General features: G+C 42.3%; 3 protein-coding genes across 3 annotated transcripts; 1 reads left to right on the top strand and 2 right to left on the bottom strand.

Annotated features, from left to right (window-relative positions):
* Window positions 1-8605: 8605 nt before the first annotated feature.
* rps29 (ribosomal protein S29) lies at window positions 8606-9451 on the bottom strand. Its single transcript, XM_088325077.1, has 3 exons — window positions 9299-9451; window positions 8802-8901; window positions 8606-8719 (listed from the first exon to the last, which is right to left on the bottom strand). The coding sequence occupies exons 1-3, from the start codon at window positions 9358-9360 to the stop codon at window positions 8711-8713; spliced, it is 171 nt and encodes a 56-aa protein (XP_088181203.1). The 5' UTR covers window positions 9361-9451; the 3' UTR covers window positions 8606-8710.
* A 1420-nt stretch (window positions 9452-10871) lies between these two features.
* Window positions 10872-14130, top strand: mgat2 (alpha-1,6-mannosyl-glycoprotein 2-beta-N-acetylglucosaminyltransferase). The gene is made up of 2 exons (XM_088324805.1): window positions 10872-11019; window positions 12476-14130. The coding sequence occupies exon 2, from the start codon at window positions 12617-12619 to the stop codon at window positions 13973-13975; it is 1359 nt and encodes a 452-aa protein (XP_088180931.1). The 5' UTR covers window positions 10872-11019; window positions 12476-12616; the 3' UTR covers window positions 13976-14130.
* Window positions 14131-15129: 999 nt separating this feature from the next.
* Window positions 15130-25527, bottom strand: wdr20b (WD repeat domain 20b). Its single transcript, XM_088324804.1, has 4 exons — window positions 25246-25527; window positions 20499-20681; window positions 17947-19344; window positions 15130-16206 (listed from the first exon to the last, which is right to left on the bottom strand). The coding sequence occupies exons 1-4, from the start codon at window positions 25492-25494 to the stop codon at window positions 16150-16152; spliced, it is 1887 nt and encodes a 628-aa protein (XP_088180930.1). The 5' UTR covers window positions 25495-25527; the 3' UTR covers window positions 15130-16149.
* Between the last annotated feature and the right edge of the window lie 380 nt (window positions 25528-25907).

Here is a 25907-nt window from a genome sequence, read left to right as displayed (position 1 = left end):
TAAAGAAATATTTCTTGTGTTAACATGTTTTAATTAAATTTGATTAATAATTAAAACACATCATGAATATATGTATTTTCCCTGTGTATTGTTTAGTTCAATCTTACCGCTAATGGTTCGTTGGTATAACGTAAATGCTATATTGTCTCATTGTGTAGCATTATATTAAAATAGAAAAAAAATAATATGGTGTTTTAAGTCCAATAAAATAAATACTATCGTAATATATTATATAAAGGAATCATTAACATAGATATGTTCACTTGCAGGAAAACTGTGAAATGTGTGTGACACTGAAGCAGAGAAAGCTAACCATAACGATAGCAACATGTGGCAAGTCCTATAGCATGCAGCCAAGTAGCTAACATAAGTAGCTAAAGACTGAAACAGTGGATAAAAAAGTAGGAGATGCCTGAATCATGGGGCTGAGATATGTTCACTTTACTTGCTTGCATGAAAGCTGTGGAAGGCGAGTGACACTGGAGCAGGGAACGCTAACCATAACAACAGCATCTATTGGCGATCCATAGCATGCAACCAAGTGGCTAACATGAGTAGTGTTAGGAAATAAATATTAAAATGTACCGTTTACCAAATTGTTCAAATTAGTTATCTGACTCCATTAACCAAACACATTCCCCTAATGATGCATGCTCGTATCTTTTTGGGAAAAGATGGACAAGAATAGCCAACATTTTCACACGGGGGCAGATTTCTTTTCTTAAAGAATTTAACTAAGTGAATTCCATCGAATTAGACGAATTAGCCAAATTATTGTCGCTAGAGTCTTCGTCAAGCCTTTTCTCTCGATTGTCCCTCTCGTTCTCCGATCTTCTCCCAAGCTGGCGTGCCGTCTCCTCCCATGGGCGGGCCATGTGGGCTCCACTTTGTCGCCTCGATGGCTGGACCTCTGCGTCACGAAGGCCCATCTTGCGCCGGGAAGCGCTGATTATCATATCAGCCCTTCATCCCAGTTCCTGCTGTTTTCTGTAAACATCATTCTTCACAAGGTTGCAATGACCTGCCCCACAGCCCAGCCAGTGAATATCTTTTGCATTTAAATGTAATTTGTATTTGATCGTACAGAATCCCTTATAGTCAAATGTATAAAATCCTTCAGAAGCTCGAGAATGAAACAGGAAAAAAATTGGAGATGCCTTAATCACGGGGCTCAGCGATAATCGCTTGCATGAAAGCTGTAAATGTGGAGATACACTGAAGCAAGAGCAGGTAACTATAATGGCTAGTAGTGAGTCATAGCCTGCAGCTAAGATACTAACATGAGTGGCCAGAGAAGGAAACAGTGAGAAAAATGTTGAACATGCCTGAATCACAGGACTCAGCGACGTTTGCTCACATGGAAGCTCTTCAATGGGATTGCTACTGTAGCAGGAGCACCTAACAATAGCGGCTAAAGGTGGGGCCTGCAGCCATAGGGCTAATGGCTTGAGAAGGAAACAGAGAAAAGAGTCCAGGACGCCTGAACCACAGGAATCAGTGACCATCACACACACGACTCAGCTGTGTGCGATAAGTGGCCATTAAGAGCTTTCAGCCGCTCTGGCCCCCAGGTCTGGAACTCATTGCCACCGGACCTTTGGATTTCCGCCACCCTGTCTACCTTAAAATCCGGGCTCAAAACCCCTTTTTAGACTTTCCTTTTCCTGATCATCTGCCTCACATACCGTGCTCCCTTTAACTCTTTTTATTTGCCATTTATTACTTGCTTGTTTTATTGTTGATTGATACTCTATGTACAGCGATCTTGGATGTCCTGAAGGGCGCTTTAAAGTGAATGTATTATTATTATAAGAATTGTTGGGAATTAAATATCAAAATGTACCGTTTACCAAATTGTTCCAATTAGTTATCTGACTCCATTAACCAAACACAACCTATATTCACCCAACAATGTATGCGCGCTCGTTTCTTGACGGAAAATATGAACGGAAAAGCCGACATTTCCACACGGGGGCAGATTTAATTTCAATAACCATTTAACTAAGTTTACTTCATAGAAAATGGCCGAATTAGTGTCGTTGGAGCCTTCTTTTCGAGTACTTTAGCTTCTCCTCTCGGCCCACGTCTCCCCGCAAGATGTTGTCCCGGCTCCTTCCATGGGCGCGCCAATGAAGCAACCAACAACACCGAGCGTTTCTACGTCATCAGGGCCCCTCTCCGTCTGGATGTGCCGATTATCTTATCAGCAATACTTCCCGTTCTGTAAACATCTTCCACTACTCGTGCCTGCCCTGAACTTTCACTGCTCATTGAATAAAGGCACAGTCAGTAAATAACTACAGCATTAAACGCAATAAATGTAACTTGTATTCAATCATATAAAATCCTTTATAGTCAAATGTGTAAAATCCTTCAGAATAGAATAGAATAAACCTTTATTTTCATTGTTACAAAATGGGTTATCATATTGTGACAACGAAATTGGGCATGGCACTCCAGTTTCACATATTCACAGTGAGGATAAAAAAAACAAGAAGATAAAGGAACAGAGAAAATAAGGTTATAAAACAAGCAGGATAAGGTTATAGTTATAATTTACACAATATTTACACAAAGAAATGTCGGCATGTAGGATGTTTCATACAGTTGGTATCGTAATACAGTTTGGTATCGTAAGGGTTGTGCAATATGCATTTGGTGCAAAAATAGTCAACATTGTGCAAGGTGAGCAGTAAACATAGTGCAGTCAACAATGTGCAAGAAACATAGGCATGAGTACCATTTTACGTTCGTATGAGGTAGTGGGAGTTTTCAGTTTTTTGTGCGGTGTGTGTTTAGGGTGGTAATGGCTGTGGGGAAGAAACTGTCTCTGAGTCTGTTTGTTTTTGTTTTGTGTGACCTGTAGCGCTTGCCGGAAGGCAGCAGGTCAAGGAGGTGGTGGCCGGGGTGAGAAAAGTCCTTGATGATGTTTTCTGCTCTGCTGAGGTAGCGAGAGCAGGGAATGTCCTCCAAACTGGGCAGAGAGCAACCGACGATTTTCTGGGCTGATTTGATGACCCTCTGGAGCGTTTTCCTGTCTGCTGCTGTGCACCCAGCATACCACACTGTAATGCAGTATGTTAGAATGCTCACCACCGTGGTTTTGGAAAAGGACACCTGCAGCTGCTGTTTTAGATGATTTTTCCTGAGCACTCTCAGGAAATGCAGTCGCTGCTGGGCCTTCCCTACCACCGCCCTGGTGTTTGCTGACCAGGAGAGGTCGTCGAAGATGTGCACACCCAAGAATTTGAAAGAGTGGACTCTCTCTACACAGTCTCCCTTTATGACGAGTGGTGCTGGATTCCTACAATTCCTTCTGAAGTCCAGAATCAGTTCTTTTGTTTTTGTGGTGTTCAGTATGAGGTGGTTTTTCGAACACCACGTTGAAAGTGACTCCACCTCATCCCTGTACGCCGCCTCGTCCCCTTCAGAGATGAGGCCGATCGAGGTGGTATCGTCGGCGGACTTAATGATTGTGATTGTGAGGTGGGTCGGTGAGCAGTCGGAGGTGTAGAGGGTGAAAAGCCGGGGGCTCAGTGCACAACCTTGGGCGGAGCCAGGGTGGAATAGAATAGCATATTGGGGATAAGCTAACTTCAGAATTTGGTCACTCAGGCTTCTGTAGTAGCAAAATGTCAGCCAAACATGCCAGATTATTTATGTTGTGTCATATAAATACACATTTCTAGCCCTCAAAGTCATTTTATCAGTATAGTACGTGTATTTTACTTAGTATTCGAATCACTACTTTTTATATCAAAAAAATGAAGTATTTTTGACGCCACGAGGGTTTGCTATATACAAGTACTGCAATACACACTGTTTTTTGAAGTAAGTGTGCATGAAAAAAGCTCCCTAATCAGGAGTATTCTCGAGCCAAATGCACACACAATCGCCAGGGGCGTGCGCACACTCGGGCTGAGGAGGGGGGGTGGGGGTCTCGAGTGGGGCTTCTGTCAGAGCAAATCACAGTAAAACTCTCCGGAAGCTTCTGCCTGACCCTGCTGCAGGAAAAGGGGAAAAAAGAGGAAAAAGAAAAGAGAAGGAAAAATCCAGTAAAGAGTAGACCAACCCACTTGATGGTGTTTTTTTCATTTCTGATTTTTCAGACAAGTTCCGCTCGCAAACGCTCCCTGGGCCGAGCTACAAATAGACGCGCTGACATTCTGTCGTGCTTTTATTAATTCATAAATGTCAGAGGGGGATCAGGATGAGGGAATTTACCGGCTTATTTACGAGGACGGCGACGCGAAGAGCCGATATCATTCCGGGGTATCTATACCTGCACCGGATTCTAGTGAGAGATGCCGATACAAGGCACTGATACATATAGCTTGTTAGGAAATAAATATTTAAATGTATCGTTTACCAAATTGTTCAAATTAGTTATCTGACTCCATTAACCAAACACAACCTACATTCACCTAACAATGCACGCTCGTTTCTTGATGGAAAAGATGGACAAGGCATTTTCACACGGGGCAGATTTAATTTCTTAAACAATTTAACTAAGTGAATTCCATCGAATATGGCCGAATTAGTGTCGCTCGAGTCTCTGTCAAGCCTCTTCCCTCGTTCTTCTCACTTCTTCTCTCGGCCCACGTTTTTTCCCGCAAGCTGGTGTGCCGGCTCCTCCCATGGGCGTGCCAGGAAAGCCCCCAAGTGGGCCCCACCACCTCGGAGAAGAGCGTCGCGATTTCTGGAATTAACCAAAACAACAGCGAGCGTTTCTACGTCATCAGGGCCTTGTTCTCCAAACATCGCCTGCCGTCCCCCGTCAAAGTCCTGTTATCAAAATTCTCCAGCCAAAACATTCCGCATTTGGAACAGCGTGACCTGAAGCCCACTCAGTGAAAATCTTCATCGCACTCAATAAATGTAACTTGTATTCAATCGTATAAAATCCCTTATAGTCAAATGTATAAAATCCTTCAAGCTCGTTTGCATCTTCAATATTCATCTCTGTGTTGTTCTGCCCGCAGGGGGCAATGTTTCTTGCAACTTCTCCAGTTTCATGTTCTGTTCAGTTAGAACTAGTTTGTATTCTTAATCCAGGGTTAGGGCCTTTTGTGTTCTTGTTCAGTTACAGCTAGTGCACCCTGTTGTCTTTCTTTCACGTTCTGTGAAACTAGTTTGTGTACCAGCATTATATTTCACGATCTCCTCGTCACGGCTCTTTTGTTCTGTACAGGTGTGGCAAAGCTCGTGGTATCCTCTTCAGTGTTTTGTTCTGTTAGAACTGGTTTCATTCTGTCGTTCTATCCACGTGTCTGTTCCCTGCGCTATCTTCTTTTGCTCTACGACAGGTGCGGGAGAAATATTTTGCAAAAGTTAAGGATGTTTATTTGGCTTTTGTGGACTTGGAAAAGGCGTATGACAGAGTTGATAGAGAGGCATTGTGGCAAGTGATGGTAATGGAGTGGGTGGAAAAGTTGTCGGAAGCATTTATGTGAACAGCAGAACATGTGTAAGAGTAGGGAGTGAGACAAGTGAGTGGTTCCCTGTGTTGACCGGTGTGAGACAGGTGTGTGTAATGTAACCATGGCTGTTTAATGTGTACATGGATGGCGTGGTGAGAGAGGTGAATGCAAGAGTTTTTGGCAGAGGTCTAGAGATGATGGATCACAGTGGAACGGTGTGGCAGGTAAGTCAGTTGTTATTTGCAGATGACACAGTGCTTGCGGCTGATTCTGAGGAAACATTGAGAAGGTTGGTAATGGAGTTTAGAAGAGTATGTGATAGGTGTAAGTTATGTGTCAATCTTGGGAAGAGTAAGGTGATGAAGTGTTCACATGATGGAGTGGGCATGGCGTTAGAAATAAGGTTGCATGGACAGGTGCTGGAAGTAGTTGAAAGTTTAGGTACTTGGGTTGTGATGTGGCTGCAGTTGGTGAATGGTTTGCACTGAGTGAATCAAGGAAGCAAGGTTTTGGGTGCTCTAAGGAGAGTGATGAGCAACAAGAGTACGAGTATGGATGTTAAGAGGGGACTGTATGAGAGTGTGATTGTGCCGACTGTGTTGTATGGTGCAGACTTGCAGCCTTAAGGCAGATCTGAGAAGGAAATTAAATGTTTTTGAGATGAAATGTTTGAGGAGTATGTTAGGAGTGACAAGATTGGATGGATTGAGAAATGAAATTGTGAGAGACAGAACTGGAGTAGTAGTGGAACCGAGCAATAGAACAGAATAGAATATGCCTTTAAGCGTGAGGATAAGAGAGTACTCGGTTGGTTTGGACACATGGAGAGGATGGATGAGGAGCGAATGTTGAAGAAGATCTACAGAGCAGAAGTCAATGGAAGGAGGCCAAGAGGAAGGCTGTGATTGACATGGATGGTAAGTGTTACGAGTGCACTGCAGGAAAGAGGCCTAAATCTAGAAGAAGCTAGAGCTCTTGTTGGTGTTAGGAATGAGTGGAGAGGTGTCGTAAAAGGATAGTGGGATGTTTGAACGCGTTCTAAGGGATGGGCAGGGCACCTGTATGATGCAGCAGGGGTAAACCTCGTCTTATTATTGAAATGTTTCACTGCATATAGTCAATCATTTACAGACATCGTCTAAGTGGCGTTCTGATTTAAGAAATTTAAGAGGCCGCAGTTAGGATTGGGTATGGTTCTGTAAATTTCCCACTGAAATATGTTTTTGTCACATGATCATTGATTGACAGTCATCTCTGAGTCTTTAATTACGTCCCTTTTTCTTTTCTTTCTTTTTTTCCTCTTTTGCTTTGTCCCCATCACTGTCTTTTCCTTTAAAAAAATATTTTTTTCTCCCAAGCTTTTGCCTTATTTATGGAACCTTATGTTATTTCCTTTACTTTTTCATTGTCTTTTCCTTTACTCTTGGCATTTCTTTTCTGTCCCTCTTTTGTTTTCCTTTCTTACAATCTGTCTTACTTACAATATCCTTTTTAGTTGTATTTTTCCCACTTGTTCTCTTTTCCTCGTTCTTTACTCTCGGTATTTCCTCAGTTGTTGGTTTTCTGCCTCTCTTTTTCTCCATTTCCTACATTCACTCTCCACAGGTTTTTTTTTACACTATTTCTATCCCCCCTTTTTCTTTTTTTCCCCTTTGCTTTTTGTACTTTTCTGCCGGTATTTTACTTTTCTTCTTTTTCTTGTTTCTCTGTATATTTTCCTTTTTTGCCCTACCGAGCTGGTACATTCACGGTACCACAATGGTAGTCTTGTCCCCATTGGTCAGACTTATGCCCACGTCACAAAGGACTTCACGTGCCTTAAACGTTTTAATGTATTTAAAATCAAGCTGTCATTTTTACGTAGTTTAGAAAACCCCAGAAGTGATGCATTCAGGTGCCAGGTGACCTGGGTAATATGACGTAACAATTAAATTAACTCATTCTGCTTTTTAAATGTATATAAAAGCGTTCTTTTTGGTTATAAACTTATCAAATAAACCCGTAGGTGATGACCAATCAACGATCCGCCTTTTGCCTTGTGCGCAGAATTGTTGATGCAAGTCCAATGTGGTCTTGCTGCCATCTAGCGGCCCTGCCTAGCTTCCTCCCAAATTTTTTTCATACGGTATAAGCAGGGTTGAGTAGGGTTACTTTAACTTGATTACTTTCAATTACTATTGGATTACTCCAATACCAAATATGCTAATAAAAGACAAAAGAAACTAAATATGAATAAAATGACTAAATTTTGTGCCGGCTTGGGGAGTAACGGAATACATGGAACGGCAAAAATGATGTTGGCAAGCTGTTTGGATTTCTTTTCATTTTGTTTCTGTCGCATTTTGTTAGTTTTGCCGGAGATAAAAGCCATGAGAGAATGTTTACCACGTGTTGTGAGTCATAATTTTGTTCATATTTAGTTACTTGTGTCTTTTATTAGCATATTTGGTATTGGAGTAATCCTAAAGTACCAGTAATTGAAAGTAATCACGTTAAAGTAACCCTACCGAACCCTGGGTATAAGTTATCATTTTTATTACTCGAGGGTCGCAGAGATGGTGATAGCGGGCAGCAGTAAATCCCCCCCCCAAGAATACCCTTGTAGTCCATGGACCGGTTCTGACGATTGCTCAGCGGTGATGTCATTGTGACTTTCTAAGAAATTTGGTTTAATTGACATGTCTTTCAATGCATGATCAATTCAAAATTATGGAATTTACATATTTAAATTATTGCCTTCAAACGAGGCAAATGTTTTATTAACTAAGAAACAGTATTTTGTGTTAAGCTGACGACGCTCAAGCATGAGACAAATAACAATTCTTTACCAATTAGATATTTTAGACTCAATAACATTTAGGGGTTAGAGTGGCCTTGAGCAAAAATAATTCTCATCTAGTTAAATCAGCTCTTGAATACCCTCAGTAGATACAACTCATAGCAATATTGCGTTATAAAGCCAGGAACTGTCAAGTGCTCAAGTTTTAGTAAAGCCAATTTCCAGCCTCCTCGGCGGAGTGCCATGTTTAAGAAAAACACAATAGATGTAATCAGAGAAAATATTTCTTCCACTTGAATTAGAGGAAAAATATCAAAACAATGACCATCTAATGCGGGTGGACGTTTGGACAACTGCAGCAGTTGATATTCCCCATCTTTGCATCTTCATTGACCACGACAATGCATTCACTTTGGAAAAAAAACAACATTTATTAACGTTCTTGTCATATTATCCACTCATCCGGGTCTTCTAGGTGACATTCGCCGGATATCTCTGCCAAACGTGAAGATCAATTCAGCTGTGGAGGAAGAAGAAACCATCAGCATTAACCCAAGTATTTACGATTAGGTTTTTAAACACAAATGGAGATTGATTTTTACCTTGACGAAGCCGATGTCCTTTGCGTACTGCCGGAAGCACTGGCGGCACATGTTGAGTCCGTATTTACGGATCAGGCCATGTTTGTTGGAGCAAACCCGGCTGTTGGGACACATAAAATCAATGTATATCAAAGAATCCACTACGCATGCGTGAATTGTATATAGACCATGTGGAAATATGACGTCATTTTAAGATGTTCAGTGTTGGACTGTAATATCTGCAATAAAACTTTATTCTCAAGTCTAATGCTCATCTGGTTGCTGCCGAAGTGTATCTAATCAACAAATTAAGCGCTTTGAGGTACATGACGTGATATTTTCTGCTACGTTGTCCTAACCATAGTTAGCACCTAGCATCCATCCGCGCCGCCATGTTCCCTCCCGACCAGTCCGCATGCGGTGCGGAATTAATGGCACGTTTGACAAATTAAACCAGCCAGACCCGCAACAGACTATAGCCAAACAAAACTTAATTCATTTAAATTTGACAAACTGACCAAGAACGGGATCCCTGTCCAAATTTTCTCGGGTGACTCCAGTAGAGTGTCTGGTGGCCCATCTTGTCTCTTTTCGGTCGAGCGTCGGAAAGGAAGAGCGGTATCTGCGCATGCTCAAATGAATTTTTCGTGTGCCTTTAATTTGATGGGATTCTTGTGGCACGCCATCCAGCGGCTGGATGACTACATAGACGGTAGACAAAATGACATAGGAGGGGGAAAAAATACAGAAAAACGATAATAAATTGTTACTTTTTGTTACTCATTTGTGCAAAGGGCACAGAACTTGATTTGCATTTCTAAAATAACAACTTATTGTGTACTACTTATTATTTTTTACTATGTCATTACCAAGTTAATTGTTGTAAAAGAGAAATAAAAATAAAGGGAAAGATATAGAAACAGTAAGAAAGACGAAAAAAGGAAAGTGGGGGGGTTTGAGAGGGGGGGGGGCAAGAGGAAGAGAGAGAGAGAAAGAATGAAAGAAAAGGAAGAACAAGAGAGCAAGAGAGAAATAAAGGAAAATGAGAGAAAAGTGAGAACAAGAGAGAGAAAGAATGGGATAAAGAAAGAGGGGTAAAGAGAAATAAATACAAAGGAATTGAGCGAGAGAGAGAGAGAGAGAGAGAGCGAGAGAGAGAGAGAGTGGGGAAGTAAGAAAGATATATAAAAGTAAGAACGAGAGAAAGGGGGAAGAAAGAATGAAATGGAGAGAAAGGGAGAATGAGAGAGAGATAAATGGGAGAATAATAGAGGGCGCAAAGGAAAGGTAGAAATAAAGAGAAAGAAGGAGAGAGGAAGAGATAGAGATAAAAGGAGAATGAGAGCGGGAAAGAGGAAGAGAGGGAGAAAGAATGAGAGAAACGGAAGAACAGGAGAGTGAGAGAGAAATAAAGGTAGAATAAGAGAAAAGTGAGAACAAGAGAGAAAGAAGGGGATAAAGAAAGAGGGGTAAAGAGAGAGAAAGAAGAAATAGAAAGAAATGGAGAGAGAGAGAGAGAGAGAAGGGAAGTAAGAAAGATATATAAAAGTAAGAACGAGAGAAAGGGGGGAAGAAAGAATGAAATGGTGAGAAAGGGAGAATGAGAGAGAGAGATAAATAGGAGAATAAGAGAGGGCGCAAAGGAAAGGTAGAAAGAAAGAGAAAGAAGGAGAGGTAGAGAGAGATAAAAGGAGAATGAGAGAGAGAAAGAAAGGAAGAAAGAGAGCACGAGAGCAACAGAGAAATAACGAGCAAAAAGGAAGAAAGCCACAAAGAGAGAAGATAAAAAGAGAAAAGGAAATGGGAGAAAGAGAGCAAGAAGAAAAGAAGGAGAAAACGATAATGTTGTTGGAAATAAGGTTAAATTGACTCAGTCAACCAATAAAAAAAATTTTTTTACCAGAAAATCACAAAAATGCAATATTATTTTAACTCAATACTTGCATTCCAGCAAATACACTATAGTGAAAAAATGATAGATATTATATTTTAATAACTATTATAATGTCGATCATAACCGTAATGATAATGCATACAAATTTATAACATTTGTATTATTATTTGGGTTAACGAGCGCCCCCTGTTGACCAAGGAGGCGCAGTGTAATGACATTGTCCAGACATTAGCAATTAGCTGCCCTTTTCATGCAGCTCCTCGGGAGACATGAACCCCAAAAAATGGCTCAGAACCGGATTGACGTTTCTAACCTGAGGTGAAAACGGAACGGCTTCGATTCCAGGTAACCGGGCCGACGAATCTCGGTGTCGTATTTATTTGGCGAACGGTGCTTTTTGCTGAACGGCGATGCTAGCTGTTTGCTAATTTTGCGCTAGCTTAAATGCTACCCTTTGATGTCAGTAAAGACTACGTTACGAGAATAATCATAGATATATGTTTTTCGGGCTGCTTTTATTGGTAGAAATGTGGATGAAAGTATCAAAAGAGTACAGAAAACGGATGCATTCACTCACACAGGTAGTAAAGTGCTCCAATTACATCACAATTATGCAATTAAGAAAAATAGCCTTTAATCACAATGGTTTGCTATATATCTTCTTACTTTTCCTGCAGTTGCAGACTAACTCGTTTAAAATCTTACTATCATGAGCAAATTCATTAGCCTTTATAGTTAATCAAATGAATTGCATCACTACTCTGCAATAAAATCATCAAGATTTTATCAACCTTTTTGAATTGTGAGTAAAATTTGCTGAATTATGATTTATTTATTTATTTATGTATTATTTTTTGCACAATGTTGCCGCTAAATGTTGCAGCACTATTTCCACTGCACTATTTTTATGATCAACTTACAACTAAGGTAAGTCTACAAGCATTACTTTGTAAATATTGCCTAACAGTAAACCCCCAGGATACAACAAGTTGGGATCGCAAAGTTAAATTTCACAGGTAATATTGAAATGGCCAAATACTGTACATGAAGTACTGATACATTTGCATGTAATTGAATATAACGCGAAATAAATCTTCATGTAAAGAAGGAAGGACCTTTTATTTACCTTTGGTGTCACATACTTGAGCTGGTCGAATGGAGTAGCAGGTGGATGCAGAGGGGGAAGAGACAGCAGATTAAAAATTGCATTCCTTTAATCACCTCATTATTTTTAATCGTCCCGATCGTGGAGTGGTTAAAGCCACCGACTTAGCCAGAGAAGCGTTTTGCGTGCCTTCTTTGTATTTCACGCTTGCAGTTTTCGTTTACACGGTTATCATGTTTTTGCTTCTCTCCTGAACATCACTGTAAGCCCGGGGACCCATAGCAAATAAACACAGTACACAAATACAGTATTGTAATCCTGAGATTCTTATTTGAATGAAGAGAAAGGCATTGTGGGAGATATTTCAGCCAACAACAAATTTGTATTTTCATGATGCAGTGAGGTAAATAAGTAGCAGACTAGCATTTTATATGAGAAAGACCAATATCAGAAAGGCATCTAAAGATATGTGACCGCAAAGTTTGAATGTTATGAGTTTTTGTATAGTGGGGAAAATGGGGTAACGAGGGGCCATAAATACAATCTTATTCCACACTGTGCATTGAAAACGCCGGCGGTCTTTTGCACTTGACCCCAGCAGGCTTATCAATCTGTCGTCACTATTTAGTTGAAATTGGACAATTTGCTGTGGAACACTAGACAACTTTGAACTTGATGTATCGATTTGTCTTCCAGGCAATTCATGTCCCCCGCAACTGGACATTCAGGTTCCATGTTTCCAGCAATTCGCCTCTTTCCACCTTTTTCTCCTTCGCCACCGTCCTCCTGCGATCTCTCTTCTTTCCCTTCCTCCCCCCGGAAGCCCGATCCCTTAAAATGAGATTCCGGATCTATAAGAAAAAGGTGCTGATAGTGACTGTGGTGGTGGTCATTTGCGGGCTGGCCTTCTGGCAAAAAAGGATCGGGCCGTTCCCGAAAGAGGCGGAAGCGGAGGCCAAGAAGAGCGTCGGGACCGGTAGGAGTAACCCGGATCAGCAAATCCGCTCGCAGGTGCCCTCAACCGTGAGGCTCGGTCCCGTCGTGCCTCATAACCGGTCGGAAAAAGCCAAAGTGGAGACGGTGGACCAGGCGGACAATGCCACCCTTGCCTACCGCGGCATCGTTTTTCAGTTGAACTTCGACCAGACGATAAGAAACGAGGCAAAGTTTAAATCGGCGCGACAGAAGGACGATTTGGTGGTTGTGGTCCAGGTCCACAACCGTCCGGAGTACTTAAAACTCCTGGTGGACAGCTTGCGGGAAGCTCGCGGCGTGGAAGGCATACTGCTGATATTCAGCCACGATTTCTGGTCCCCGGAGATCAACAACGTGGTCAACTCGGTGGACTTCTGCCAAGTTCTTCAGATTTTCTTTCCGTTCAGCATCCAGCTCTACCCGCATGAGTTCCCGGGCCACGACCCCAAGGATTGCCCCAGGGACGCCTCCAAAAAGGAGGCGCTCGGGTCGGGTTGCATCAACGCCGAGTACCCGGACTCCTTCGGGCACTACCGCGAGGCCAAGTTCTCCCAGACCAAGCACCACTGGTGGTGGAAGCTACACTTCACCTGGGACCGGGTTCACGTCCTCCGGGATTACGAGGGTCTGGTGCTCCTGATCGAGGAGGACCACTTTCTGTCGCCGGACTTCATCCACGTGTTGAAGTTGATGTCGGGGGTGAAACCGGAGCACTGCCCCGACTGTGATCTGTTGTCGCTAGGGAGCTATAGCCATGTAGGCTACTCGGGGAAAACCAGCAAAGTTGAGGTGAAGGCTTGGAAGTCCACAGAGCACAACATGGGCATGGCTTTGACCCGCCAGACCTACAGGAACCTCCTAGGCTGCACCGAGGCCTTCTGCACCTACGATGACTACAACTGGGACTGGACCCTGCAGCACTTGAGCGCCACCTGCCTGCCGTCTTACTGGAAGGTGATGGTGAGCGAGGCGCCGCGAATTTTCCACGCCGGCGATTGCGGCATGCACCACAAGAAGGCCACCTGCATGCCGGCAAGCCAGAAGACCAAATTCGAGAACATCCTTCAGGGGAGCGGCGGACAGTTGTTCCCCGAGAACCTCGCTGTCACTAAAAGGCTGCCGGCATTCGGAGCGGGGGGCGTCGCTCCCCATGTGAAGAACGGGGGCTGGGGGGATATCAGGGATCATGAACTTTGCAAGAGCTACGTGAGATTACAGTGACCTTATGTTCAATACCGATACATTTTCCTTTTTTTTTTTTTGCATCTTTGGTCCAGAAGAAAGCCTTTTCAAAGTCAAATCTTTTGAATTCTCTTTACGTTACCTGTTTCACTGGACTGCTCCCTCCAAAAATTAAAGATGGATATTTGAATGTTCGGCTTGTAAATTTTCGTTCACGGCGGGTTTATGAAGCTGGTGTTTTGGTCGAAAACGAACCCAATTTGGACCAATCCAGTACTTGACTGAATTGGCAGGGTTCTTTTGCATAAACGATTCAAAAAATCTGGTTTATTCAAATGGCCCCTTGGAAAATACATAGATAAGAATCAGAAAATGTTCCAAACCACTCAATAATTGTTTTAACAAATATTTTTAGTAAAAAATATCTACCAAACCTCATAACCTTGTATGTTTTAAGAATTGATTATTAGTGAAATAAGTTTAAGAAAAAAATAATGAATCCCGTTTCTGCCAGTGAATTTAAAGGGGAACAAATATTTGTACGTTAATATTTTTTTCCTAATTGATAACATCAAAGTTTTTACATTTGAACGAAAGTTTAAATACATATTTAATATTAAATAAAAAAATACTATTTGAATTAATAAAATGTTCACATTTTTATATTTGAACTTTGTTTTAAAATAAAATTTTCAATATTTGTAAACATTTTAACCTACATGAAATTTCATGAAATGTTTATATTTTAACTTGGAATCAAACACATGTTTAATCTTATATAAATACATATTGCATATTATTTACACGAAATTCATACAAATAACATGCCTGCAGCTGTTTTTATATTCGAACGTGAGATTTTTGAAATTTGGAATTAGTAGTTTTCACTTTTATACATAATATTTCAACTAACGCCTTCCTGTATTATACCATTTTTATATTTGAACTTGAAATATTTCAAATGTTAGGTTTTTTATATTTAAGCTTACATTTTATTTTAAAATCATTTTATCATTTACATGTTTTCTCAAAACACCTTCCTCAAAACTCAACCTCAAAATAAAAGTGGATTTGTATTTCCCCGTCCTCTCATAAGGAAAATATTTGCAGTTTTTAAACGTAAAATATTAAAAAACAATGTTTTTATGCACCTTCTAAACACTTAACTCGCAAAAACACAAAGAAAGCCATGATTATAATCTGTCAAACTGTTTAATAAGCGTCACATGGAGGAAAAGGCTGCCAATGTTCAAAACCTCCCAGTCTTTCTTCTAGTGGGCTCCCCTCGAGAAAATCGAAACATCCCCGGGGGCCCGTCCTGCTCCGACACAAATCGACACAGTGTGGTTTTAAAAAAATAATCATCACAATATGCACGCCTCTCACACTAAAGGATTTTTTTTTTTTTTCATTTTCTGATTTTTTTTTTCCCGGGGGTGGGGGTCGATTCGCACCACAGGCCGGCGCCTGCGGTATTTACCTGAGCTCGGAATGATGGCTAAACGTTCGCCGCTTGCCGTTAGATAAAAGCATCTCCTATATTATACCAAACGTTAAGAAAAAATACACCTGAAATCTCTTTATGTACAACAGAAACTGGGAGGGTGTGGGCAGGGGTGCATATTCAAGATGAATTTTAGATTTTCTGTATTAGAAATAGCTCTATTTCTCTCCAAAACAAAGGCTCTTTAAACTATCTGTAATTTGTTGCAATATTTACATATAATACAGAGCCTGGAAAAGTATATTAAAAATAATAGTTACAAAGGTTGTTTTTTTTCCATTCTAGTGAACGCTCCGAAAAAAAAACGAAAAAAAAACACAGTACATCTGCCCGACTCTTAAGTGCAAACATTGTTTTCCTCAATAATAAAACGGAAATGATTGCAGCATCCAACTCGGGAGTCGAGCTAAGTGCTTCCAAAATCTGTGTTCTGTTGCTAGGATACAAAAAAAAAGAAGAGGAAGGGCTGATTCATTTGTGCAAAATACACCTTGTGTGATTTCAGGAAGTACGACCTCCGATGAGCAGAGGATATGCAGCCGCTTGGGAGTATTCTTCCAGACGCCAGACCCGAAAGCGGACTCCCGGCGTAGCGGTTGGCCCTTCCCGTTTCAGAACCTTAAAACTCCTCGGTCCGTTAGCATCCGTGTCGCTGCAATCGGAAGACTCCGCCGGCTGTTTTCTTGCTCTTGGTCCACCACTGGGTGGGCTATACTACCGTTCCGCTGGGAGAGTTTGCAGGGTTATTTTGAGATGATAGCAGCCCCTGCGGGGACACACATTAAAATTAAAAAGGGTCATTTCAAGGACCTTGAGCATGACAATGTGGATATTTTTTGCAATTAGAAATAGTCGATAAATTACTACACTAAATAAAGAAAAAATATTTTTTTAGTGACAGTGTATACAACGCCAGTAAAAGAATGAAAGAATTTGTCAAGAGTGGGGACCCAGCTGTGGTCGGCGACTGACACTCAGGAATGAACCAAGCTTTATTTACACAGTGCAACTAACAATCACCAAAATAGACGGCAAGCCATAGCCTGCAGCCAAGTGGATAGCAAATGGCTAGAGAAGGAAACTGTGGAAAGATAATGGAATTCACCTGAATGACAAGACTCCGCTGTGCAAGGGAACATGTATTGCGGGACTAAGGAAGCTTTATTTACACATAGCAGCGAAAAATAATGACCTGCAGATACCCATAGCCTGCAGCCAAGCGGTAGACATGAGTGGATGGAGAGGGAAACAGTGGGAAAAAAAGTGGAAGATAGCAGAATGACGGGCCTTAATGACATTCGTGTGCATGACCAACTGTGGAAGGTGAGCGACACTAATGGAAGGAGAAAGTAAGAGTAGCTAACAATAATAGTGGCTAGCGAGAGCGAGCATAGGTGGCTAGTAAAAGAAATAGTGGGAGAAAAGTTAAGGATGCCTGAATCACATATCACCGCGGTATGATTGGACGAGCAGCTGTGGAAGGCCAGAGACACGGAGGGCAGGAGCAGCTAACGATAACAGTAGAAGCTGCAGCCTTGTGGCTAACATGAGCTGCTAGCTTGCATGAAAGATATGGAAGGCGAGTGACACTGAAGCAGGAGCACTTAACAATAACAGCAGCAAGCCGTAGCCTTCGGCCAAGTGGCTAATTTAAATGGCTAGAGTAGGAAACGGTGAAGAAAAGAGCTTGTTGATGCCTAAATCACGAAACTTGGCGGACGTTTGCTTCCATGACCAGCTGTGCAAGGCAAGTGACACTAATGGCCAGAACAAGAGCAGCTCACTATGGAAAGCAATAACCTGCAGCCAAATAGCTAAAATAAGTGGCTAGAGAAGAAAACAGTAGGGCAAAAAAGATGACTCAATCATAGGACTCAGTAACCATCACATGCAGGGTTCAGCTGTGGCAGGTAAGTGGCCGTAATGTGCTTAAAGCACCACCAGGACAAGCTAGCTTTGCAAATTGGTCTTTCTGGCTTCCGTAGTAGTAAGATGGAGGCTTAAGTGGCAAGCTGAGTAATATAATAACAAGTTTATAAACCTACTTGTCAGGTTTATTAGATAGTACATGTGTTTCTTTTATCTTATTGACTCAATGGTGTTATTGGAATGAATGGTGTACTTTTACACCTCTAGGGGTCGCTATGTAATCCAGACATGAATGGGTCAGTGATTAAAAAGGTGTATGTTCCGGTACACTCTACCACCCAACAAAAATGTATTATTTCGGATGAATTAAGCCTCAAGTTGCTTGCATGAAAACAGGTTAACTTAGAGATTTATTTTCGACAGCTATTGTGTTCCTGGACGGGTTATAACTCGATATTATTATCCCCAGAGATACATCTGTCTCACTTGTGAAAAATGAATGGGTTTGGAAACACTTCCCATTTTTCTCTTTGGAGCCCCACGATTCACAGACGTAGCTCTTTTGACTCGTAAATGGAGAATTTCTCAAAAGGGGATTATAAGTACCGGGGCTTTAAGAGGCCCCCCCGCCACTCACCACTTTTCCCGGCCGTGCCCACGTGCAGACGAAGCCCTCCTGACAGGCGGTGACCAGACAGTCCTCCAGGAAGATCAAAACCGTCAGTCTCTCGTGGGCGATCTTCTTGCAGACCAGCGGCTCTAAGAGCGGCACTTCCTCCATGCGCGGGCACAGAAGCGTGCCCAGCGTCTTGGCCGTGTCGCCTTTGACTCCCGCGTCGCCTTTGACGCCCGCCGGCTTGGAAGCCCCGCCCAACTGGTTGAGCTTGTCGCCGCTCTTGCTCCCGATGTGTCCGGCGCTGTGCATGCGCTTGTGCTCCTTTTCCGGCCGCTCTTTCCGCGTCTCGTGCAGCGACAGCGTGGCAAACTTCCCCACCCCGGTGGCGATGGAGGCGCCGTCGACGATGCCGCCTTTGGCGCTCCCTGCGCTGCCGCTGCTTCCCGTGTGACTGTTGGGGGTGCCGGCGCCGCCGGGGTTGGAAGCCTGCGGCAGGCTGTTGGAGCGAGGCAGCGTCCCCGGCAGGGAGTTTGGCGTGTTGCCGCCCGTGCTGCTGTCGCTAACGTTATCTTTTCCGTTCGTGCCGGTGAAAATGGAGTCGGCGGGCGGGCCGGAGGCGTTCATGACGTTGGTGTGAGTCCTGGTGCGGGACAACGGTAGGTGAGGGAAGAGGATGTCCTCGGTGAGGTCCCACAGGCACAGTTGTGTGTCCTGGCCTACCGATCCGAACCGGTAGGTGACGCTCACCGGCCGCCCGTCGGTAGAGTTCCTCTTGGACAACTGGGAATGGGCGCTGTTGGCGCGTTCCCGCCCGGCGCCGAAGTGAATATGCTCGTAAAAGTCCTCGTCGCTGCCGCTGAACTCGGCGGGGGCGTCTCCCGCCGCCCCGTCCTCCACGCTGGTGGTGCAGTGGTCGAAGGCCACCACGCTCACCCACGACTTGTGCCCGTGGCCCCGGGCGATCACCCGGCAGTCGGAGAAGGACCAGACCGTCACCAGGTCGTCCTCGCCACCTGCCACGATATATCGCCCGTCGGGGCTCCAGCACACGCACAGCAGGCCTCCGAAATAGCTCTTCATGGTGCCGTGCAGCTCGGCAGCGTCGAAGCCGAAGACCCGCAGGTAGCCGTCCTGGCTGGCGCACGCCAGGAACTTGCCGTCTGGGGAGAAGGCGAACTCGTTGAGTGCCCCCTCGCCCACCGTCCAGCGCAGGAGCGGGTTGCGCCCCGATTTGCTCTTGCAGGTGTGCACGGCGTAGTTGTCGCCCTGTTTGAGGAGCTGGTAGTGCGGCGCCGCCGTGCCGCACGTGTTTTCCACGTTGTACAGGTACATGGCGCCGCTCGAGTGTGCCACCAGGAAGAGGCTCTCAGACCCGGGCACCCATCGGACGCACGTCACCCGCGATTTGTCGATTAGTCTCTGAGTAAGGAGGTAAAAAACAAAAACAAAAATTAATGTATAATCAATGGGTTCATTTACAGGTGGTAAATGCCAGGGTGCATCATTTGAAGTGTCCTCACCCGTCAATCAAAACAGGGGCGGGTAACCTTTTTGACCCAAAGAGCCATAATAGCAAAATATTTTGAATATTTTTTTTGAAAAAGAGAGAGAGCCATACCATATATTTCAAGACAAACCCGCGGAACCAGCTCTCCAGACCAAATCTAATTCCTCAGCGCATTTAAATTCACTGTGATGTTAAAAGATTTGAAAAAAATGTATACAATAATAATGATGCCAGAACCTGTGTCAAGTATCGAACGAATATATCACTTTAAACTGGTCTGTATCCCGCAATTACTTAAGATCGTTGGATTTTGAACTTCATTTTTTTTCATGAATAATAGTTTAAAAACAGGATGCAAGCAGAGTTCTTTTGTGAAAAAATTCTGCACACGTATTTATCTTTGGTGCAGGGGGCGCTGGGCATAGAGAAGTGTGCTGTGTGCATAACTTAGACCACTCCCACTGCTCACCCAATAAAATTGCTCTGTGTGCTTGCCTGGAGATTCTGGCTGTTTACAGTTTATCTGTTGGGTTTCATCATAAAGTGTCTAAAGATGGAACCTAAATTGTTTAATGGGCTTCCCTATAAAGGATTCCATTGCGATGTACAGCCAAAAAGGGATCTATTGGCATGACACAAATGTAGTGGGGAGCGTGCTCTTTATGTAATGGACAGAACTGTGTATTTGAATAATTGTCTTTGACTGTAGCAAGATGATAAGTTTATTCTTTTATTCTGAAAAGTTTACAACACCTGCAGAGGAGATTGCATAGGATGCAGGTTCATATTTTTGACTATTGTTGCGCACTGTATGTTGGTTTGACGATTATGACTGTACATCATTGTCACTAACAACCTATCATGATGCTGTGGATCTCCTTTTAAAACATAGGAAATGTGATAAAAGAAAAGGGCTCAGAGGAGGGCCTCTAGAACAAGTTGGAATTTAATATCAGAGGTTTCAGCTTCCCTGTTCTCCCCGCAAGTTACAATTATATTGATGTATTTGCTCCTTATTTTGAACGTCGAATACTCAAATTGTCAATTTACTGTTCAAGGGTCCCACCTCTTCGTTGAACAGCTTGCTGGTTTCCTTTTTGATGGGGTCGATGAGCTGCACTTGGCCCGCCGAGAAACCCACCAGAAGCGAGACGCTCTCGGCAGTGGCGGTAAGGGGGTTGAAGTCGTGGCACGTGGGCTGCGTGCCTTTGTAGATCCGTTTGTCTATGGGCTTGCTCAGATCGGCAGCCTGTAGAACCCAAACAGCAAGAAAAAAAACAGGTCAGAAGCTGTGAAGGCATGCAATTATTAGAGAAACTTTTCTGCCGAAAATGACAAAATAAGGATTTTAAAAGATCTATGTGGTAAAGACACGTCGAAGGTGAGGCGAGCCATTTGAAGTTGGCTTCATTTTGGGGTGAGTCAGAATCTTCCATTTCACACACAAGAAGATATGCCAAAACGAGAGCAGTTCCAAGCATTTTATCAAGAAGAAAACATATCAAAAGTTCCTGTTTTCCTTTGCTCCTGTGTTTTATTTAGCCTGACTTTGGCTAATGTTTATATGCTAACACTACAGAGCTAATCATCTGCCGTTGGGCTGTTTTAATCCGTAAACAAGTACTTTTGTATGCAACATTCAATCAATTCCTCCCCAAGTCGATTGGCTGGTGCTTAGCTATTAAGGCTGCAAGATTAACCTAAATCGAATCGATATCGCAATGTGACGTAGTGCGATAGTGTAAGCGCAAAACAGCGTGTTTTTTCTTTTCAAGGATTCATAGTTTAAGTCGGTTATTTCAGTGATGAAGTGTTTGGCCGACAAGAATTGTTACGTTTCGTGGTTTAACACTGCCGGCCAATCAGAAGCAGGTTTTAATGGTACCAACCGATAAAGGCGACCGGGATTCGAGAGAGGCGGCGTCGGAAGGGAAAGCTAACAGCTAGGCTAACAACTCTTAAGCCGAACATGGTTAGTCACCATTGCCAGATCCATTACACATGAAACAGACGACTCGGAGCTACTACTGGTAAAAAAAAACACTACATTTGTGACTCTTGTATTTTAACCGTCGCATAGACCTTGCAGAAGTCGTGGTTACCCAATGCAAGCGTGTAGCTAGCCAGCCTCTCTCAAAATTGTTTTAATACACTGAAAGGAATAGCCCTCCAATTTCATTGTACTTTCGTATAATGACAATAAGGACAATTTATTCAAAAGCAATTCTGTTTTTATTTGTACATTAACACTTGATATTTTGTTACAGTCGTACGCTCTCAGTCTCAAAGTACGTCATCACAAGTTATGTTTGCATGTCACTATGTTTATGTTCTCCCCGAAAAAAAAAAACTAGCACAGAAAATGCACTTCTCTTTTGAAATCGAAAAACGCATTGAAATTGCTATTTAGGTCTGAAAAATCGCAATAAGTTTTTTTACCCAAATCGTGCAGCCCCATTAGCTATGCATGTCATGTTGACATCACTATTATTATCATATTACTTTGGCGAATCTTTGAGTGCAACTTGTTTGTTTCATCATCGGTTACCTCCTTCTTTTGTTTTCTTGTCGCAAAGCACTCTTCTTTCCATTGATACCCCCGAAATATGTATTTGAAAAATAGGTAGTGTGAGATTATGCAGTGTGGCAGCTACAAACAATTGGTTTAGTCTGAGTACAATGAACTTGCTTGTGTTTTTTTTGCATTTTTGATCTCTCCAAAGCGGTACTTCTTTATCACTGGATTTTTAAGCGGTTTAATTCCTTTTTTGTCGTTGTTTGTTGAGAAACAATGACAGGTAGTACAGAGGGCGGAATCACACAAAAAAGGATCAAGTCTCAAAATTTTTTCAAAATCTTATCAAGCCTATTTTCAATTTAAAAGTAATAATTACTTGAAATGTTAACAATTTATCATTATTTACAGCGTCAGAAAATGAAGAATGGTAGTGTCATCATTGTGCCTTTACAGAAAACCAAAAATAAAAACTTCTCAACCATCATTTAACATTTCCAAAGATTTTAAAAGGGGAGCCACTAGAACAGCATTGAAGAGGCAAATGTAGCTCTAGAGCCACAGGTTTTTTAAACTTTCATTCAAAGTCAGTTGTTCATCATTTTCAATGCAACCTTTATAGCAAATCAGTGCAAAATTAATAATGTATTTTTTTAAATCTGCGTTTCATTCTTCGATGAATCATTCCATTTCACATTTTTCAGTTTCCATCCAGAGGTTTCATTTCAGGGCACCACTAATTATCATTCTTGAACAATAAAAACAAGATTATTCGAGATTTTAAATGGCAAAGCATAGTACGTTTCACCCAAAAATATTTTCGCCAAGGGTCACCTTTTCGAACCTCACTTTTCGTAATTGATTAGTGTGAAGGGCTACTAGTTTGAAATGAATTTCCAAAACAATAACCTATTAAGATGTTGTGTACGGTGTTAATTGTAAGTTATTACCAGGTTTTAACTTTTAGGGGTAGGTCTACAGTCGACTCCAATAAGACATCTGCTCATTTTATAAAGACTTTTGGAAAATTTGATCATGTTTTGAAAGACTGATCATCACATTTCCTAGAAAATCACAATGACCTAGTCATTTTATGGACTGGTCTGAAGGCTACCGACACTACCACTCAAACATTTGGGGATCGCTCTGAAATGTCTTAATTGTTTTAAAAAAGAGCCATGTTTTTTAAACAAGGATAACATTAAACTAATCAGAAATACAACAATAACGCAGTAAATGACTATTTTAGCTGCAAATATCTGTTCTTGGGCCCATTTCCACCACTAAATTGTGTTTGCTAATTGCGTTAGAAAGCTAACAGATGATTAGAAAACCCTTGTGCAATGATGTTAGCACAGTTGAAAACAGTTTGGCTGGTTAGAGAAGCTTTAAAACCGACCTTCCTTTGAGCTTGTCCAGTATCTGGAGCATCACACTTGTGGGTATGATGAAACATACAGAAAGCCCAGAAAAAGAAAATTCATGTGAAACAGTCTAATCTTGATTCAGGAAATCAAGGAAGCTTGAATAGATAATATCCACGAAACGGCATTAGCTCAGGAGGTAGAACGCCGTCTTGGGATCAAGAGATCGCAGGTTCGATTCCCAGCTCCTCCTTGTTATATGTCGAAGTGTCCTTGGGCAAGACACTGAATCCCTAATGCCCCCAATAAGCAGGTCGGCGCCTTGCATGGCCGCTATTGGTGTGTGTGTGAATGGGTAAGTGTGAAGCTTTGGAAGGTCTTCATTGACTTGAAAAGCACTATATAAATGCAGACCCTTTACGAAACACCAGTTTCAACATCTACAGTGAATTTGAGATGCTAACCTTCAAGGCAGCATAGCAAAGACAAAGCCATGAGACTGGCCAACATAAGGAATAGATTAATGTGGGCAAAGGAACATAGACATCGGACAATTAATCCCACAAATAAAAGTGTGACTTTTTTCATGGATGACATAAAATTGTCCGACTGTCCCCGAAACAAATTCATTCTAAACTATAATGCATCGTATTTATTATATTGTTCTCAAGTTCTGTCATACTTAACATACTGTGCAGAAGTCTGGGGCAATAATTACAAAAGTTCACTACAGCCTCTATTATCCTCCAAAAACATGCAGTAAGAACCATACACACGGTAGGATTTCGAGACCATACTAATATTTTATTCCTGCAGTCCAAAGTATTAAAATGAGATGATTGAGTCAAGTTTTTCACTGCACAAATGCTATTTAAGGTCAACAAAAACATAGTTCCAGAAAACATTCATAAATTATTCCTTCGGAAAGAGGAAAATTTTAACTTAAGGGGCATAATCCCCAAGGTGAGAACCACCAGGAAAAGTATGTGTGTGTCTGTGTGTGGAGTCTTTGGAACAGTTTGCAAGACGAGATCAAACGGTGTCCAACTATTCACTTGTTCAGGTTTAGATACAAAGGAACATTCCTGGCGGAATACAGAGATGAGGAGGGTGGGGTATGATTGGTGCGGAAGATTGGGAATAGTGCATCTAGTTAACTTTGTGTTATTGTTGCTATTCTTATTACTGTTATTATTAATATCATTACAATTGTTCTTATATCATTGGTATATTTGGTGGGGAAGATGAAGCGGTAGGTAATATAAGCATTTGCTTCTTACTACCCCTTTTCGAACATATTATGTAACGTTATTTTGTTGTTGAGTTATTGTTCTTGTTTTTATTTTGATGTTCAAATAAAGTTTTCATTCAGTCTACTTTTAAACTGTAGTGTAATTGAACAAGGCGGCTATCTGATGCTTGCTGGCACCACATTAAGGCCCCTTGACTACAATTTTTATGAACACATTCTCTGCTAAGCTATTGTGGTTCAGGATGGCGACTCTAGTAAAGTATGATCACTAAAAGGAAGCAGAAACAAACGTACTTTTTACCCCTGGCATGCGGGTACCGTGAACGCACCGTGACGTCACGGCCACCGGCCACACTCACTTTTGACCTCAGTCGACAACACCTGACATTCGGGCAATGACGTCAAGTCCTTGCGAGCACGTGAAAAGTAAACAAACAATACCCAAGGCCGAAAATCACAAATTAGGGAATAAAAAATCGGAAGAATTGGTTTACATTGGTAAACAAGCACGGTGATTAGATTACATTAGCTAGTGATGCTAACTAGCGTCGCAAACAGTTCAACGCTGCATGGCCTCGTTCGCACAATCTGCGACACAACACAAGCGGGTCGAAACCCAGAAGGACGAAGAACCGGACCCCGAACCAGTTAGTCCGGTACCAGACACGGTTGCGTTGTTTACCTTTCTCACACCTTTGTAGATATAAAAGTAGAGCTCCCGGCCCACATTGAAGCAGATCCTGTCGCCGTTGCCGGACTGGTCGTTGACGTTGACAAAAGAGACCCTGACGGGGTTGGAGCCCTGCGAATTGAAGGGCACCCGGTTCGGGCGACTGTATTCGGAGTGCGTAAGGAGTTTGTAGACGCCTTCCCGGGTGCTGAATTGCGTTTTAATCTCGTTCGCCTCCTTCCCTCCTCCCTCCGCCGCCATCTTGCAATTCGCCGTTCATCCTTGTCCAAGGCCCCGGATGTGGCGGAGGGCGCATGTGCGAAGTGGGAAGATCAGGGAGCATGCGCGTTGGGGGTTACTACAAGTCACGTGGGACGAAAGGGGATGAGTAAACAGCGCCGTGACGAAATCGTTTTTATTTATTTATTTTTAATAAAAACATATGTATATGCTGTTGTCCCTTGTGTTTGTTTAGTTTATTGTTGTGTGTGTGTTTTTTTCTTTTGTCTCATCTGTTGTGTGAATTTATTCATTCTTGATATTGCCTTGTTGCTCTGATGTTGATCACAAAATGTAAACGTCAAATTCCAATTAGAAATATAAACAAATAATATAATACGTTCCATGTAGAGTTCTTAATGTAAATATAGTTTTACCATGATTAAAACACTGCA

This window comes from Urocampus carinirostris, chromosome 20 (assembly GCF_059441175.1).
Source record: "Urocampus carinirostris isolate Australia breed hairy pipefish chromosome 20, RoL_Ucar_1.0, whole genome shotgun sequence".
NCBI lineage: Eukaryota > Metazoa > Chordata > Actinopteri > Syngnathiformes > Syngnathidae > Urocampus > Urocampus carinirostris.
This window is presented reverse-complemented; position numbering and strand designations above follow the sequence as displayed.

Bases quoted from the DNA above. Each gene is read 5' to 3' on its own strand.
- rps29 (XM_088325077.1), bottom strand. From the start codon at position 9,360: ATGGGCCACCAGACACTCTACTGGAGTCACCCGAGAAAATTTGGACAG. The intron at 8,902-9,298 runs GTCAGTTTGTCA...GTGTCCCAACAG, and splicing joins GGACAGGGATCCCGTTCTTG to CCGGGTTTGCTCCAACAAAC.
- mgat2 (XM_088324805.1), top strand. From the start codon at position 12,617: ATGAGATTCCGGATCTATAAGAAAAAGGTGCTGATAGTGACTGTGGTG.
- wdr20b (XM_088324804.1), bottom strand. From the start codon at position 25,494: ATGGCGGCGGAGGGAGGAGGGAAGGAGGCGAACGAGATTAAAACGCAA. The intron at 20,682-25,245 runs GTAAACAACGCA...TGGGTTCTACAG, and splicing joins TCTACAAAGGTGTGAGAAAG to GCTGCCGATCTGAGCAAGCC. The intron at 19,345-20,498 runs GTGGGACCCTTG...CTCCTTACTCAG, and splicing joins GCAAGCTGTTCAACGAAGAG to AGACTAATCGACAAATCGCG.